General features: G+C 31.0%; 4 protein-coding genes across 4 annotated transcripts; all 4 read left to right on the top strand.

Annotated features, from left to right (window-relative positions):
* TRIADDRAFT_64164 (uncharacterized protein) lies at positions 1–3,394 on the top strand (the record flags this gene model as incomplete). The annotated part of the gene is made up of 4 exons (XM_002114971.1): positions 1–46; positions 2,198–2,373; positions 2,742–2,843; positions 3,221–3,394. The coding sequence occupies 4 exons, from the start codon at positions 1–3 to the stop codon at positions 3,257–3,259; spliced, it is 363 nt and encodes a 120-aa protein (XP_002115007.1). The 3' UTR covers positions 3,260–3,394.
* Positions 3,395–4,367: 973 nt separating this feature from the next.
* On the top strand, positions 4,368–5,745 carry TRIADDRAFT_59083 (uncharacterized protein; the record flags this gene model as incomplete). Its single annotated transcript, XM_002114972.1, has 6 exons — positions 4,368–4,452; positions 4,588–4,766; positions 5,136–5,201; positions 5,274–5,375; positions 5,476–5,520; positions 5,686–5,745. The coding sequence occupies 6 exons, from the start codon at positions 4,368–4,370 to the stop codon at positions 5,743–5,745; spliced, it is 537 nt and encodes a 178-aa protein (XP_002115008.1).
* Positions 5,746–9,822: 4,077 nt separating this feature from the next.
* TRIADDRAFT_64165 (expressed hypothetical protein) lies at positions 9,823–13,053 on the top strand (the record flags this gene model as incomplete). The annotated part of the gene is made up of 4 exons (XM_002114973.1): positions 9,823–9,910; positions 10,833–11,011; positions 12,203–12,307; positions 12,472–13,053. 4 exons carry the CDS (start codon positions 9,823–9,825, stop codon positions 12,523–12,525), a joined length of 426 nt encoding a protein of 141 aa, XP_002115009.1. The 3' UTR covers positions 12,526–13,053.
* Positions 13,054–16,031: 2,978 nt separating this feature from the next.
* TRIADDRAFT_59085 (uncharacterized protein) lies at positions 16,032–18,182 on the top strand (the record flags this gene model as incomplete). The annotated part of the gene is made up of 5 exons (XM_002114974.1): positions 16,032–16,119; positions 17,049–17,227; positions 17,733–17,834; positions 17,914–18,003; positions 18,150–18,182. 5 exons carry the CDS (start codon positions 16,032–16,034, stop codon positions 18,180–18,182), a joined length of 492 nt encoding a protein of 163 aa, XP_002115010.1.
* Positions 18,183–19,062: the final 880 nt, after the last annotated feature.

The raw sequence follows: 19,062 nt of genomic DNA on the forward strand, positions 1-19,062 counted from the left end.
ATGACTCTTAAGACTCATTACACTGATTGCAGTGTAGTAGCCAAAGGTAAAATAAAATTATAATTAAGCCAACTAAAATTATGAGTAGGAGGAGGGATGTGTTAAAAAACTAAAATTGTATACTCCTAATTCCACTATATAAAATTTACATATATTCTGAAGCCATCGCAAATAATGATTAACATATAAGTATTTACTTAATGATGCATCGTGATACTAGTCCAATCCTTATGTGTGATGCTTAAAATCTTTGCAACGTACAATATTCGTATGTTACTGATTGCAATATCCTTAATTCTCCATGTAGCTTCAATAAGTCCGTACTAAAAACTTCGTATATATCATATCAGATTTTAACTTTATCAAGGAATTAAGTTTTCGAAGAACTATATCACCTTTATCAATGTCCTCGTATGTACCTATGATTAATGAGAAATCTATTGCCCTTGCAAAGGATGATAGCTCAAGTCATATCAACCCAATATTCATAGCAAAACAACAACAGAATAATCGCTAATAGATTGGAGAAACTATAGGTGTATACTGACACAACTAGGGTGAATCATTTATTTTCTTTTAAAAACTAGCTCTAGTATGACTAGAGCAAACAGGTAATCAAGCTGACAAACTCCACCGCATACCAAAATCTATTTATTAAGAGGCTACCGGCATAAATTGTAGGCAACATTTCTGTAGCAACTCCAGATATCTTGTAATATTGTAGCTACTGTCAATGACGAAGGTACGATAATAAAATACATGTTTTCTATATACCCTTTCAATTGTAACATACATCAACAGCCAATTTAATTAAAGTGTAAAAGCCAATATGTGTTATATTCGAGGTCACTGTCACTAGATACAACCTGTAGCATCTGCAAGAGGTAAGTTAATGCAGTCTATTTCTGATATCTTTGTCTCAAACATTGTACTTCAAGAATCGATTTTATACGTGAATATGGACTTTGCTCCTTACATTCATCAGTGTTAGTTATCACATTAAGATAAAAGGCGGTATGCATATTTAACCTTCTTTAAAAATACAATGTAAAGGTACATACGCACGAGTCAATATTTATTGTGCGATTCCGTTGCAGAATAATGGATGAGTTCATGTCTCATCAGATTGCGTCTGTTCGGGTTCAGTAAGGCATTTTCTGAATATAACATTCCAAAAGCTCCAAAACAATTTTTATCTCACCAGACAATTTTTGGAGTAAGCGCTAAAAATTGACAAGTTTACGACTAAACTCTATTAAACGCGTAGCATTCCTTTTCAGATTAGAACTAAAGTAAAGGTGGATAAAATTATTTGCTGCAATAATGTTTGCTGACAACATTTATCGTCGAATTATATAATTACTGCAATTAAAATTAATTAATTATCAAGTATATAAAAGTTATCTCGCTAATGCTGATTTTTTCGCCTGATGTTTCAGTTTTTGCAGCTATCTTTCTAAAATGGAAAACGAACTCGCACGCAAATGGAAATTGGATCATAGTGAAAACTTTGAAGAATACATGGTGAAATTGGGCAAGTGAATATAAGTATTTAAAAAGCAGATCTTTCAAATGATCTTAAACTAGTTTAAATCTCGCTCTTTACGATTCTATGGACTGTAACAAAATGCCACGTTCAAAAATTATTGCTGATGATTCTTAATTACAACGATATAAACATCATTTTGTTGATACTACAACGAGATTAAATTGAGAAATGATAATAATGCTTGAACCAAACTGCTGCATAAGTCTTTATCAGTGCTGTAACAGCAAACATTGTAACAGATTACTCATTGAATCACCTTTAAGCATTTCGTTCAGACTGTTCTTAGTCTACAGATCAGAAGTTTCAGCAATATAGCCGCAACATTGTTATTTATGCAATACTCGTATATTTTTCTGTAGTGCAGAAGTTTAGCGTCTTAATGTTATTAATAGTTAAAAGATCGACATTCCAGAATTACTGGTAAAATTACTCATAAAAAGATCCAGTCTGTTCAATAAAATTACGGTGTCGTTGTAAAAAATAATATTTCAACTAACTGCAAGTATGAACTGCGAGTTAATGTTAAACAAGATATCACTATGCGTATGTCGTCATGCACGATACTTTGTACGTTTATAATTTAGTATAAGTAAGTTTTCAGAATTTTTATTCAAAATTGTTTATTGTTTGTATGTGATATGCTTCTAGGCGTTAACTTCGTCAAACGCAAGCTTGCTAAAGCAACCACGAATGTAGTGCAAACCATTACTATCGATGGCGACAACATTAGAATTGTTATGACCTCTCCAGTAACTACAAAAGATACTACATTCATCGTTGGTCAACCAGTCGAGGAGACGACTTTGCATGGAGAAAAAGTGAAGGTACTGTATTTAATTATGCTCTTAATCTTTAACATCTGTTATACCTGCTGTTAAAGTACCCCAATGACTAAAGTTTTATTAAATTTATTAGGATAATTTCCGAGTTTTGGCTGTATTAGCTATAGCGTTTTGTTGCTATATATTAGTATTTCAATAAGATGTGCTGTAGACAACGCTGATCTTATTAAAATTGTAGATAAATAATTCTTTCTTTAATTTTTAATTTAAGCCTTACGATACAGTCAGAAATTATGTATTAAATTTTAATCTCATTTAAAAAAATTTCATCATAGTCTACATCTCAACTGCAGATATTTATTCGAATCTTTTATTAACAGTAAAATTTTTCACTAAAAATATTTACGTAGACTACCATAAGATGGGAAGGTGATAAGTTAGTAGCAGAATCAACTGAATGCAAACAACCACTAACCAATACGAGACATGTAGAAAATGGCATGATGGTCAATGTAAGTCTTAAATAAACTCTACAACTATGTTACTTGATTAGATTATGAATTTTAGAACGAAGGAAAGTTCTATACAGTACTATAAAAGCGGTTAATGAAATGCTTCAACTATTATCTGGTTTTCGTAGACTCTAACTGTTGCTGATGTGACGTGCCGAAGATTCTATAAGAGCTCATAAGAATTCATTATATACGGATATATTGGTTTTAGTAGTATTATCAATAGGAAAAATTTTTAATCAAAATCATATTTTACATTCGAAGGGCAGTAACTAGCCTTTTTGAAATTGCTGTAAGTTGTAAATTGACCAATATCCGGTAACAGTAGAAGATTTCGCATAATGTAATGTTCACTAGTAAAAATGTAACATGTTTAGGATCAAATTCGAGGAATCTGCTTTGCTCATCATTTATAACTTTTCTAATAGTATGCTCATTTTTCAAATGTTTCGCCATACAAAGGTTAACAATCCTATTCGCATTGAGTGCAGCTATTACGAATTATTTCTTGAAAGCTGAATCGCGTAGTTAAGTTGAGTGGTATCTGCAGCTATAAAGAAGTTTCAAGATTTTTACAAGTATGATAATAAAGCCAGCTGCTATATGATACTGTTACAGTCGCATTTATCTGACAATAAAAGATGATTGGTAAAAAGTGAGCTTTTCCTTGTTAAATAAAAATATTTAGTGAATAGTATATTATGTGATGATGCAACATACTATAAGTATCATCACTAGTCTATGGTGCCAAAGTGCCATGCCGTACATGATATCAAGATGACATCTTTAAAATTAATATATCATGTATCACATATACTGTAATATGCACTTCAGTTTCGCCTTCCGTAATGGCCTTCAGGAAATCGTCGTGAAAATATAATTATAGCCTGCTATACTAATGATTTTGGGAATACCATACAAATGTGTACGAGAATGGCATCTGACAGGCTTTTAATGTTAAAACCGTGAGTATGTGAAAATTGATTTAATCTTATTTCGAACATCGAGGTATCGAAATAACTAGAAGATATCTACCAGTATTTAGTTATAATCCCAATTAAATAAAAAGGAATCTACAATATTTGGATACAGCTTCTAAAATTTAACTTTGACATTGACTAACGACTACCTTGCAACAAGCCTTTGATTGATTGATGAAATCATCTGTGTTTACGTTACAGTAACCGATAAATTTACACTATTAAAATAGGCATCAATGATAAAAATTATACTTTCCCTGTTCGCACTGATATTATATATAGAGAGAGACAGTATATGTCTAACCCATTTTTTATAAAGTGGAAAAAGATAAAAAAATAATGTAAACATTGTTAACAAATCATTTTATTGGCATATGTTCATAATTAGTCTATGGAATACAAAAATGTGGGATGCATTAATGTATAGATTACTAAATATTAACCAAGTACAGGAATACCCTTTTTAAATCGAATAAAAATATAAAACAGTTTTTAATCAAAACGTCAGATTTCCCCGAAAGATTTATTTCTAACTTTATCAGCTATGAAATCACACACGCAATGTCCGCTTGTTGGGACCTGGAAATTAGATCATACGGAGAACTATGATTGTTATTTGAAACAGTTAGGTATACGCAGGAAACAATAAAATACCGAAGTGTCATTTGCATTTCGCTATATTAATTAATATTGCATATCTTTTCCAGATAATTATATCACTTCATGTAGCAGTAAAGTTCATTTCTACTCCTCTAATATTTTAGGGGTAAACTCAGTTAAGCGACACTTGGCTATGGTGACAACTAACATCCAAGAAGAAATCCGCCAAATTGATTTGCAAACATTTGTATGTAAAATTTGGTCACCCGTTCTTACAAAACAGACCACTTATAAACTTGATCAAGAACTATCTGAGAATACTTTGGTTGGCGAAAGAGTCAAGGTAAAATACGAAGGTTTAGTAAAAACCGATCACTTGCCGGTAATTTGGATTTCTTTCAAAGCAGTAATTTTAACTTTGCCTATACTATAATCCGGCTAAGTTTTAAACTTCACATATTAAGAATGAGTTATGGCAAAAGATTGTCTGTAAAAGTAAAACAATTCAATAAAAATTTAAAACAGAAATCAAATTACACGCGAACATTTGAGATAGAGTACTTTTCCATTATATTGGTATATTTTCAAACGATACTGTAGTACATTAAAAATCCTATACTTATTATTAATAAACTTACCACTACTGGAATTCAACTATCAGAAACGATATTTTTGATAAGAATTTACTATAACAATTCTTCTTTCCTTTCAGTATACCTCTCATAAATACCATGTTACATATTTAGTTACCAACTTTAAATCATTAATGCTTAGTTTTGTAAGTATGTGTATTAGTGGATCACGAATACTATGTTTTGAATGTAGCCTTTGACATTTTTTGCATATGTAGAGTATTATGAGTTGGGAAGAAGAGAAACTCTTTATTCGATGTACAGAATCGCGACAGCCGCAGCATGATGTCAGATACCTCGATGACGGATATATGATACATGTAAGAAGTTACTTACAGAGATGCGATTAAATTTAGTTCTATGATTCTTTATCACCTGATATCGGTTATTAAGTAATAACCTTAATCCTTTGAACAATAGGAATATGTCGTTAATAACGTTCCCACAAAGCATTTCTACTTAAGGGTTAAATAGGAGACCCGTAGCAAATTTTCTACTGGTAAATCTTTTACTCGTACTACAAAATTAGGCTGGCTTTAAACCTGGCAAATTCTTAGCTTATACATCTACACTGAAGAACCGAACTAATTTGATAATGCTACTAAATTCTTTTATCGTATTCAATTATAGATACTACATACTATTAGGCAGCATTATAATTCGATACAGATAAATCAGTTTAATGACTGATTAAAAGCCAGATAACGTATTGTATCTGCCACCCTAAACAGACGTCACGCACCACGGTCCGACTAAATATACTGGATCCCCTTAACGATTAGACTACTTACAAGTTGAAATGTAACCAACTGCTACCAGGAAATGTTGATGGATATTAATAATGTTTACATGCTATAATTGATATCCTTTTAAGTATCAGTTCATACTTAACAAGTGATTATAATATTTCCTCGGCATCCGATTTACAGTATTTTAAAGTTATGCCTAAGACGAATTATGACATCTACTATTCTGTTTGTTCATGGGACGAAGATTAATTTATTACAGATAAGAATAATCAGTAAATGAATTGCTGCATGCCAAAGCATATACATTAATTCTATTCGATCGAGCGATAATGAAAGCATTTCATTTGATCACCGTTTACATTGCTGCCTTAAAGGCTCCTATAGTATAGCGATCGGTAATGGATAGAAAATTATCAGTTTTACACTACTGTAAAAGCCGGCTATCGTATGTAACAAGTTAAAAATAGCTTAAAATTCATTCTAGAATTATGTGTACTAAATACCTACATATTTGAACAGTAAACAGCAGAAAATTGAACTGAGTACGCGTATTTATATACGCTAGAGTACATTAGTTATTGACTAAATAATTAAGCATTGGAGATTATAATTTTAACTTTCATTCCGTTAATATAGAACTATAATTTCAAAAATTTAAAGAGACTTCAATTACATTTTTTATATTAAGGCAATTATTTTAAATTTACGTTATCGTATGAGAATATAATCGCGTGATGTTACATTATGTACAAGGTGGGTGAAAAGTAAAATTATTAGATTACTAACATTTTATCCCCGTTTAAAATTAGCGGGAAACTATTTTTTTCTAACTTATGGTCGCTAAATCTATTCACAATAGATTGTAGAATTACGTAGAGTACAATTTAACTGCTGCGTACAACTAAGTAAACGGGAATTGCTATACATATGTATATTTGTTGACTGTCGACCAATGCGTATGTTTAGCTATAGATATCTATACTTATATCTAGCTGCTCTTTAGCTAGAATTCGCCAGCTCTCTAATAGCTGCTAATGCTATATTACTGTTTATATCGTTGACAATAAACGCTAAAAATGAATTCACAAAGTTTAGTTTCATATGCACAACCATTTACTTCCTTGACACCTTTAATGGCTTATTATCTAGTTAGATATCATAGTCATTCCATTTAACGCCATCACTTGTAATTAGAAGTCATCACATATACTGAAATCGTGGCACAGTATCTCTGTCACGAAGTGACAGGACGTTAAGCTAGTGCTTCTAAAAAATAACTGTGTTTTGCAATTGGTTTACTAGCTTAGTGAAATTATAAGTGCTGTATCGCTCTTCATATTATGTGATGATATGAAATTTTTAAAGTTTGATTTTAGAGGATTGTAGTCGCGCACCCATACGTGATTATACGGATAGCTATATTTGATATAATTAGGTTGCCTTGAATAGATATTACCGTGAAGCTAATATTAGGTGATTACTGACTACTATATTAGAAATTGTTGTTGACTAATAGCAGCCAGTCGACTAATTATGGTACAAGATTTACGTAGCTAGAAACACTGTAGTTGCTAAGATGCCCTTCGGAGAAAGGGCCTAGACGTTAATAGAAGAGTAGTGACATCTTAAGTAGAATGATTTAGATCGTAGAAAATAATGATGTGCTGTTAGAGAAAAGTATTTTGTTTGATGACTCATGTCTGATTGTAGATTAATCAAGTTGTCATAAATGGATTTGACGAAATATTTATAAGAACTGCAGAGATGAGCTCACCGAGGAGAAGCGACTTCACTTCGCTTTGAGCTCGGAATACTTTAGATTTTAGACTAGATTCTTCTAGTGATTAATTATTTCTCTACTATTCCTAAAACCTTGTAATAAAAGCCTTTTTAGAAAATAGTATTTGACAAAGATAGTTACTGTGAGACGCATTTATTTTAAGGATCTATTAATCTTAAGTGAGGCTATTGTGCATGAACAATTAGCGTTCTTACAGTTATATGAATAAACTTTATCGAATAATTAACTTTTAATTAAAGATTTCTACTTTGTATGAAAGGTTAAGATTTCCTTAATTAGATCACTAGATTTATTGCTGCTTATGTAAATCTAAAGATATTTTATATCTTTAAATTTAGTTAGATATAAAAAAGCATCATGTACGCTATAATTTAAAATAGCTTTTATCTCTATTACATTAGAAAGATATTACGATTACTATGTTCATTCTATGATACCTGACCATAAATGAGACATCTTATAAGTGATTTAGACTAAGAATGCTTACAGGATTTCGAGTATAAAAATAAACTAGTGAATTTCTACTTTTAAAGAGTAGAACTAAGGAAGAGTTAATATTCATAGCTTATATCTAATAGATTTATAAATATAGAACTAAATGTATTGTGCTTTAAACATTTTAACTCTAACGCCGCATGCGGCATATTACTGAAGTCAAACGTTAGGCACATAATCAAAATAGTCAGAAATGGCAGAGTGTAAACTCCACTTATAATCTAAGTACGGCATTTTATCCGGCACAGTGTACCATCACTGTAAAAACAAAAATAAATGATTTTGTCTAATTTACTACTTTGACAGCGCAATTGCACAAAGATAACTTTCGAGTTATTGCAAGAATGAAATATCAAAATTTTTTCTGTAGGATAGTGAAATAATTGCCAATTCTTAGTAACAAGACTTTAAGGATGATAATTGTTAGATTCGTTCTACGATGTCATCACTCCTAAAATTAGTAAGCTGTGCTTTGTAAATCTAGATATTCCAGAGGAATGCGCCTGCCAAATGAAATTAGTAAGTCTGTAATTAATTGATATAATATTACCTATCGCTGCTGATTAGTAATTGGCATTGTGTATATAAAATTAAGTATTGATACCATAAACAAATATACTGTACAATAGCCAAAGCGGATCTAGTAGAACGTTAAAGCTACGTTTATAGGTAATATAGGTTCGATTTATTTCCGTGTTGAATAATTGACTTGTTTGCTAAATCACTTTCAAATTCCTTTAAAGTTGAATTATAGCTAGTAACAATCTTCAGTAACTGGGAGGTTATACGATATGAGCATATGTTACAATATTTATATTTTGTCAATTGAATTACACAAATCTTCTCAAGTGAGATATTAATGAAAATGTTATGTACACAACAGCCACATGTATTACACTCGTAATCTCAGATACAACACCATTACTACGTCAGTCTTTAAACTTCCTTTTGATTGCGTACTATTAATATATTGGTTCCGGTAATTGTTTTCCTGATATTCCTTTTACTGGTTTAAAATAAAGTGAACGCATTGTAGCAATATGATATTGTACATATAACACATATTACAAATATGAATTATTTTACTGGAATTATTATATGCTAATTATTTGCCAATTACGGAGTAGCTACCCGAAAAAAATTTGTGGCCTGAATTTCCTCAGAACTTTTCAAGGATTTTTTAAGTTTCTATAGGTTCCATACAGTACGGTATGAGCCTTACCGTTGAAGTTAAAGCAATAACCAAAAAGTTGCTACGTAATCTTATTTCGATTGCAGTTCATAAAGCATTTCGAAAATTAATAAGATTTCATTATTCAATGACGAAATCTATGGTTAAATTACCTTTAGAATTCAAAGTGATACCTCTGATCCAGGAGGTTATTTATACGGTAATTCCAATACTACGGGTAATTCCTTCTAGGCAAACATGACCTTAATGATGATTGTGCTAAAGTATGCGCGTCTGCCTACAGATACCGTTATTAAGTAAACGGATATACGTATCTCTTGTTTAGCTTAATAGTGCTTAAAATATCAGTATGTACGTATACAAAGTACTGTTAATGTACTGCATAAAGTAAAGACAAAAATGTAGAATAAAGCAAAGGCGCATATTAAACGCCATATGCGATATGCAAGATAGTATATAAACGAAACATATGTGACTGGATCGTGCATTCTCCTTGGAAGAGCTAGGGTGTTCGTCTCGAATGTGAAAAAATGGCGACCTTCAGTAGCGATAATCCCATATGCGGCAAGTGGAAACTTGACCATAGTGAAAATTTTGAAGAATACTTGAAAGCTGCAGGTTTGTCTATATGCTATATCCAGTAACCCTGCATGATGGAAAATCATTACCTTAATGAGTCAAAAGAGATTCAATTTTTTCTCACTAAAAGGACAATATATTATCATAAATTTTACCTTTAGGACTAAGACCATGCTTTTATTGATATCGAAAGAATCAGGAAGTGTAGTCAAAATAAAAAATTTTTCATTCGCTTTTATAATACTACTGCTGTTATAAAACCCTGCAATTATTAGAATTCATTGTCAACTTCGAATCTATGCTAAAAAGACGATTCGATCTTCCAGTAACCCTTGAAGAAGCTGTAAATTTTTCTTTGAACGTATCAGAATTAACATTTGCTCTCTTTTAGTTAAATCGATGCTACCTTCATGCCCACTTTTCTTCCCACTAACATAGCCGTAAACATACTTTCTTAGACTTTAATTTCAGATAGAAAATTAAGTTAACGTCTAACTGTTTAAGGACCGTTAAATATGCAAGTATATTGCGATATTTCTATAGCTTTAATTACAAAAAAAGGAAAAAATTACTTAGGAGTAAAAGAATGAAAATTCAATAATTCTATTATCGGAGTATATCTATCATAGCCTGTAATTTTTAAATTTCTCGTTTTTATGAAAAATTTTTAGTATGCTTTCGTTAAGCTTTTTCTGTAAGATTCATCAGCCTGCTTCTCAGATTTCGATGGTATTACGATCTTACGTCATATACTTTACGACGCGCTTAAACAAAGACACAAAGCTAAATTATGAATCTGTAGGCTAAATTTAATTGATAACTATAATAGGTATATTTTCTATAAGAAAGTAGACTGTAACGTGAGCATCGATATCAATCAGTCAAATCCTATGTAGTAACGTTAAGATTACGATACAATTTTAGAATAGCTGTAGCTAAAGAACCAATTTAATGTCTATAGGTGTTGGCGCTATTAAGAGGCAACTAGCCAAACGGACCTCCCACATTGAGCAAACCATTAAATGCCTAGATGGTAATAAGGTCGCTATTAAAATTTGGTCACGTGTACTTACCAAGGAAGATACTTATGTAATTGATGAAGCGATTGATGAAGAAACCTTGGAAGGCGAGAAAGTGAAGGTAAAAGTTTTTAGTACATTATAATAACGGATGATTTCGGATCTTTATATTGTAATACTTGATATGATATAATTAATGCTAATGTTATTGGTAAAGTATCTACATTTCTATTTTAATGAGTGTATGACATACCTATAAAGATTTAATTAATTAATAGCAATTACTATTTAGAGATTTTTTTATATTTATCCATTATATCTCTACTATAAATGTATGCTAAGCCCAATATTCGAACAAATTTCGATCGTGGGAGGCTGTTCTATCTTCATACGTAATGCCAATCGGAAATATATATCGCATTTCAACAAGTTAAATTATATAATTACTGGAGATTAAAACAATTTCTAGTTTCTCAATAATACCATTTGTTACGGTTTTCAAATGCACTACGGCATTTTTACAACAGTATCTGAATCATTCGAGTTACTATTCATGATCATTAGAAAGTACTCGGTGTATAATACCATTAAAATTATTAAGTGTAACGAGATGCTCCTAGACCATACTTTTAACAGTGCAGCATTCATCTCCTTCTTTAATACGTGATATACTCTAAATTTTAAGCATTAGGAATATTATATTATTTCTGATTAAAGTTTGTTTGCGGAACTTTTTTGTTAATTAGCTTGTATTAAGACAAACCACTCCAATGCATAATTTATTTCTGTTAATAACGCATAGATTATTTAGTAGCATAAGTATGTACAAATACACATTTACTAATGTGCTATTCCAGTACTAGACTATGCGAGTGTTACTACATTGTAAGACAATTTGAGAGTTCTTCGAAGTATCGTAACTGCATAATTCGATATCGGTCTATTCTATTACTCTGCAATTTAAACTGACTTAAAATGATAATAACTGTACACGATGTTATGTCATTAATACCAAATACGATATCCTTTGTGAATGCTTAAGTATATGCATATCTGTTCATACAAGAATAATAAAATATACCACATTCATCTCTATTTGTAAGATTAGATGGAATTGATGCACCTTAAAATTTCTAAAGTGGTACTAGCTGACTTTAGAAATCATGTATTATAATATTTGAAAGTTAACATAAATTGGTCCATAAAGGGCTTCCTATAAGCATTTGTAAACTGTATTTCGAAGGCGTCTTCAATGATCGCTAAAGTCTTTATTAAGTTCCGAAAGAATAAGAGTAATTTTCTAATTTGCTAGGGTACTATGACATTTGATGGAACCAAATTGACCAACACTATGGCGGGAACTAAAAAGAGCCCAGCTTATACTATCAGATACATAGAGGGAGACAACCTCGTACATGTGAGTAGCTCTGTGATAAGCATTCCATATTCAATGACACTAGCTTAAAGTTTAGAAAGCTATTCCAGGCGTTTTAAAATAATTTGTGACATTTAACCTATTCATATTCGAAGAAAATATCGAAAATGTTTCATTTATTTATTCTGTTATACTTAATTCATTAGGAATTTCATTATTCCGGTACAACCTGCAAACGTTTTTACAACAGAATGGAATAAAGTATTTTATACAGCTTTAACAATATCTTGATTCCACGAATTACATAATTGTAGTTTTAAAAAATTAGGAAAGTAGTAAGTAGGTAGGACTACTAATATTTATTGAGGATAGAACCTTGATGAGTGAAGTTCTTAGTAAAGTTTATGTCATTTCGAGGTTTCTATCCTCTTTAGCCTTGATATTGTTATTTATTTAACTGTTGCTGTTAGTGTGTGCTACTGATGTTGTGATTATTGTTGTGGTCTGGATAGTAGAGGATTTACTATCATTAAAGTCTAACCTTAAACTTTCTTATTTCGATCTTCTGCTTTATCTATTATGGACTTCACTAGTATTTTTATTCATTGTCGTTGCAATGCTATTCATTCTTAATCCCAGCTTCGAATAGCCTTTTCTATTGGTATTGCGAGTGTTTTAATTAATTTTGGTATGGTATATCTTATATTAGCTTCGAGTGATTGAACAGCAACTTTGTTAGGAGTAGAATAATACTAAATCGGTTTAAAAGACGAATAAACTATATTATCACCAAATTTCTTATACTGTTTTTAGCAATTCATAATTCGTAATTAGTTTGAACATTTAATAGATGATCATTATTTTAAATACTAATCGATACTATACCCAATTATTGAAAATATCATTTACTAAAATATGCGTCAATTAATATCTCAAAACTTTTAAAGTTTGAGAATAAGACCGTACTATAAGTAGACTGGTAGATTGATTATCGGCATGAAAGGAACCATGAGTAGTATGAATTGTTATAGACATAAAATGTGATAACGTCGTCCTTAATTGCATAGGTGACAAATATGAAGCACATATCCTAGAGAAATCCTATCAAATTATAGATTTATTATCAATAAACTGTAATAGATTTTTCATCTAAATCATTCTTCTTCTTAAAGATTCAATATGCGTGCTGCGCATATGATTATCTTCATTATGAACTGGTTCAATATAAATACGCGTATCAAGTATAATTTATACAGTGCGTTTGCGCTTTCGTTTCTTAATTGACAGCTATTGAAGGCGCACTTCATCACTAATATCACGTTAAAGGCATCATCCAATCTAAGAAAAGTCTTGCTGTTACATTACTGAGCTAGGGACATACGCATGCTATAACCTAGGACTTCAAGAAAGTCATGAATGTCAATTATACATTTGATAATAAAATACGGAGAAATCTATGTACTGAAATTTCTGTATTACCCATTGGTATATAGTACAACATTTTAGTTCATGTAAATTGCCCAATGTTAAATTTAAAGAAGTGAGTGAATAGCAAAGCTGGTACGTAAATCCTTAAATTACTTTTAAGTAACTGTAATGATGCTTATTTTTGTAGTATCCAGTACAATGGAGATGTTTTAGCACCATCAGATGCTAATTTAATAAAATTAGTATTTTTAAAACGTAAATGTTGCATTCACGCGTTTAATTGCTAAATGAACTCATTAAATTATCGCTAATCTTTTGATTACGCACAATCACAGTTGCATGTAACTGTATTATATGTACCTATTACTTTCTAATAAGCTCAAAGTAGTCCGGTATAAATATAAAAGAACGAAAAACTTAAATTTTATAATAAATGGATTATAATCTTAGGTATTCATACATTATTCTGGATTCCTATCGTTGAACCGTTTATTTCAATTAAATCCCTAAGGTCTGACGTATGGAATAAATTCAAACTTGCAGTAGTCTTTGCTAAAAGGGACTGCTCAGTTAGTGTTTTATCAATATTTTGCTAAGAACTGAGATTAGCGGTACCGATAGATTAATTGCGGGATGTTTCTTTAACGAAGAGTATTTTTGATAGCGAACATATGTACTACATTTTCTATACATTAAAGATTCAGTTTCAGAAGAGATAACACCCTAAATTGTGATAGCAGCAAAACTTGAGTATAAATACTAATAATGTAGTACATACCAACGATAGAGTAATAGTGAATTGCAACAGTAAGTATATCTTTCTGAAAGAGTTAATCGATAGCAGTGATTGGTGCATCGTGCTATAGTTTAAACTTACTGTGTGTATAAAAATAGATATTCGCATGCTATAGCTCGAGGATAAATAAGGCGAGTTGTAAGAATTGCACAAATCCGTAAGATAACCTTTTATGGGATATATACTGGTAAGATCAGCTCGAATGCCACTACCCCTCCGTTCTGGATGGTAGGACTTATAAACTCTATAAACGCCATAGCAAGCTTATACGAATTAAAGCAGTCACAGCGGAATCAATAACGAATATACGACCCTTAATATTGGTTAACTAACTCGTTCAGCCGTGAAAAGTATTAAAAACTTTGATTGCAAATGTAAATTGGATAATCTAGGAGTTTTCGCATCCAATACTATTACGTTTAATATTTTAATAAGAGGATAAAATAATACTACGAGAAAATATTTTATTCCTAACTTCACCCAGGCGTAGAACAAAGCATATGTGTACTATAAATTTCCTAGCATGTTCTAAAGAAGAATATTTTCAACATGGTAAATTGATGATAGAGCGCCCCGGGGTAGCTTTCAATATATGTTAATGTAAAGCAATTGATTGGCTATTGATGTTTTATCTCTGCCCTTCAGTCGATGACGGTTATAAGTATTGTGAATTGCATATTCAGTACAGTACGTTTGTATCCAAGCTCTACAGAGTTAAGTTATAATTTATTAAATATATCGATTAATATTATACGGCTATATAGATTTTAAATCATTTACTTATATTACCTCGAGGTTCAGTTAGTGATTAGCGTAGAGTGAATTATTTTACAGCCTGACAAAATGAATTATCCTCATATTAATTATTGATTAACTTAGCAATAAACATATTGCATTTTTGTGATACGGGAATAGTAAAATCAATAAAAACAATTAATCCCTAATATCTTGGGTGGTTCCTACCAGAAATTCTGTCGATAATATTCTACATATGATTAATATGCGTAGATGGTTCCTCTATGATTTGTTCGGTTCTTATTATTTTTAATTAAATTATTAAAATCTAGTTTGCATTTATGTATAGTCTACTATTATTAAAATTGCATCGCTCATATGCGTTGAAGATATATTACGCAATAAAACTTACAGAATTGGCTATAGCCAATGCTATTGAACGCACCAGCATTTCTTTCAGTAACTGTTACCAGAAACTACATTTCATCTGATATAGGACGGGCCTTTACTAAGAATTACTCAGCGGGCCACCGTAAATATCATTATAAGAATTATATAGCAGTCTTAGAATTGCTAAATACAGTAATTGTTATCTATTGATTGATTTAAGCAATTAAGAAAGCCCTGACAGATAAAACGTAGCAAGTATTTATAAACGTACTTAATTTCATAATTTCGTATCATAAAAAGAACTGACTTAAAAATTTCCTTGTCATATGCTAGATTGCAGTAGTAACGTGGACATAGCTTCGTTCCTATTCTGGTTTGACCTGCACGTGTTCAAAGCAAAGTTTTTATAACATCAGTATGGCAGAATTTAACTCTGAAAATCCTTTAGTTGGCAAATGGCGCCTTGATCGAACTGAAAATTTCGATGATTATTTGAAGGCCACAGGTAAATACGGAGATATAGCGTTCAAACTTTTGTAACTACTAATCTCAACAAAAGTCAAGTTGAGAGGGAATTGATGACCCAATCTTGTAGACTCACATACGGCGAGAATTTTTACTAGATTTTCATACGGTTTTAATCGGGCCTGTGGCATTACAGATAAAATCTACCTGGAGGATTTCTCCTTTACTTCCATTTTAGAAAAACTAATATTTCAAACGATTTGATTTCTTCATATATCACCGCAATGTTACGAATTTTACAAATTGCACTACATGTAGAAGCTACTTCACGTACCTCAACTGATTAGACAATTAATACAAAATACCCAAATCGATAGTTAAAGTTTGTTGTATGGCATTTACATGCGATTCTTTCTTATGATGACAATTGTTAGCATGAAATCGTGGATGACAGATAACCCTATGACTGCTATGTTGAAAACATAACTTGAAAAACTTCATTATTTCTCAATATTATTTTATGACATTGATCAACTTTACTACAATACTTGAGATTTAAGCTTTTAACAGCATGACCGTTTAGCTGCACGATGCGAGTGCACTGAATAGTAAAGAGGGACAAGCCGATACAATAAATGTTGCTGCTATTCAAAATTGACCATTTAGAAATTTCAATATCATTAAATTGTACATTACAATATAATATGATATAGCTGCTACTTGTATGCATACGAAAATTGACGTAATATGCGGTAATTTGTAAGTATATTGCCGTAATAAAGCATCAACACGTGTTTGGATCTGCTGATCTTCCATTAATATTACAATAAAAAAACTACTTATCAATTTCTATTTCAAATGCATTTGTTCGATTTGAATTCTTAAAAATTACAAACTAATTTATAAAGCTAAAATAATTTATTTTATCCGGCAAATAATCTATGCACTTCCTGATTGAAAACTTTTTAGGTATAAATATAATTAAGCGCCAATTAGCCAAGAAAACCAGTCACGTTGAACAGACCATACAATGTCAGGAATCTAATAAGGTCTATATCAAAATTTGGTCTCGAGTTCTGACTAAGACAGATACATATATTTTGGGAGAAGAAATTGATGAAGAGCTTTTAGAAGGAGAGAAAGTCAAGGTTAGAGCTAATATCTGAAATGTACGCAACTACTTAAAATCGCAATGCACAAAGTTACGTGGCGTGAATTGTTTTACTGTTAAGATGAGCAGATGGCTCTTTGATGACGTATGCTCATTAGTTGCTACACTACGCTAGATATGGAAGTGAAGATATTACGACAGCATTATGAAGTTAATTGTATCGAATGTTCCTACTTCGATACTTAATGCAATTTTTCCTATCATTAACGGAAGAATAATAACTTTTAACGGAGCGTGCAACATTTAAGTTGTGCTGCTGGTATTATCTTCTAGAATGCCATTTCCCAAACATTGTTTATAATGTAATCATATCACAGGCTCCTATTTATTAGCAGATTATATTAAACTTTACATTAATGATACCTACGAATATAATGGTACACATCTATTTCATAGATTGTTAGGGAAAATCAGTTTTCTCATTAAGCATAAAATCAAATAAAATCTTTATGTTATGATAATTTTAATGTACTGGACGATAGGGAACCATGACATACGAAGATGGCAAGCTGTTGGACAGCATTAAAGGGTCTAAGAAACCATGTTTTAATAGCAGAGTTATGGAAGGCTCTCAAATGGTTCATGTAAGATGTTATTATATTGATTTTTTCAATCGTATTTCATGATTATAATATTTAAATTTGCCATGAAATTAAATTTCAGTTCTTAGCTGATACCGAACGTTCTAGGCATTTAGTAATATTTAATAAGCTTTTTATCTTGCGTAGGAATTTACATACGATGGCGTTTCCTGTAAGCGTTTCTATAACAAAACAGAATAAGAACATAATCGTGAAAGTACCATAGAGAACGTTCCGTATTTCATTCATCGACTAGCTTCAATCGGTTTATGACAATCATGAACATAAATTTTAATTAATTGCACTTGCTCATATTAGATTACAGATTTTGGACACGTTGGTAGCTCTTAATATATTATTAGTCGTATTCTGAATTAATTCCTATAGAGACCGGGAGCAAACATCGTTGATAAATTTTTACGCATAAAGATTGGATACTTCTATAATGTTTGATTAAATACAATAAAGCATCATTATTAATTGATATAAACACTCCGTCAATTCGATCGTTTATTAGTTGGCTACTTTATTGTAAACGTCAAATTAAAGAATTTAATAGCAGTAATAGTAATAAGCCGCTAACGAGCAATACAATATAACTTGCATGTTAGAAGACTTATTTTATTTCCTATACTGAAGTTTTTAGAATGATCTTTTATGGTTCATATATGGTTACAATTTTTTGATTGTAAAAATGTCTAAATCATCAAAAAATAGCTCTATCTGAAAAAACGATAATTTACTTCTAAAATTTAAAATCTAGTAATACTATAATGATATCTGTTCTATAGGTTGATAGCCATACGAGTGAATTATAATTGGTACTCTATAAATACTGTGTACTTGGAAAATTAAATGCATGAAAAGTACCGTACATAATGTATAGCTCGCAAGATATTGATAAATTGAGAACATTTTATAGGACAGGTTTGTAAACACTGCTTATTTACTAATATTTATTGAGATTATTCTATAATAGTTTCATTCAATATTAATAAATTTATTCGCGATACACTCGGGTACCGTACTTGAATAAAATATTCTCGGTATATTCCTATAGCTGATTTAATTAATTCTTTACTGACCAAACATTAGTAGCTTTATTCTTGCAAAAGTAGCAAAAATTCTGATCTTTATAAATTTATTATAAACCCTTTGCTGTTATCATAATTTAAATTTTGATCAGCACACATTAATTATTTATGTATTACTCTAATAAATGTAAACATCT

Source organism: Trichoplax adhaerens, genomic scaffold (genome assembly GCF_000150275.1).
Source record: "Trichoplax adhaerens TRIADscaffold_9 genomic scaffold, whole genome shotgun sequence".
NCBI classification, from domain to species: domain Eukaryota; kingdom Metazoa; phylum Placozoa; class Uniplacotomia; order Trichoplacea; family Trichoplacidae; genus Trichoplax; species Trichoplax adhaerens.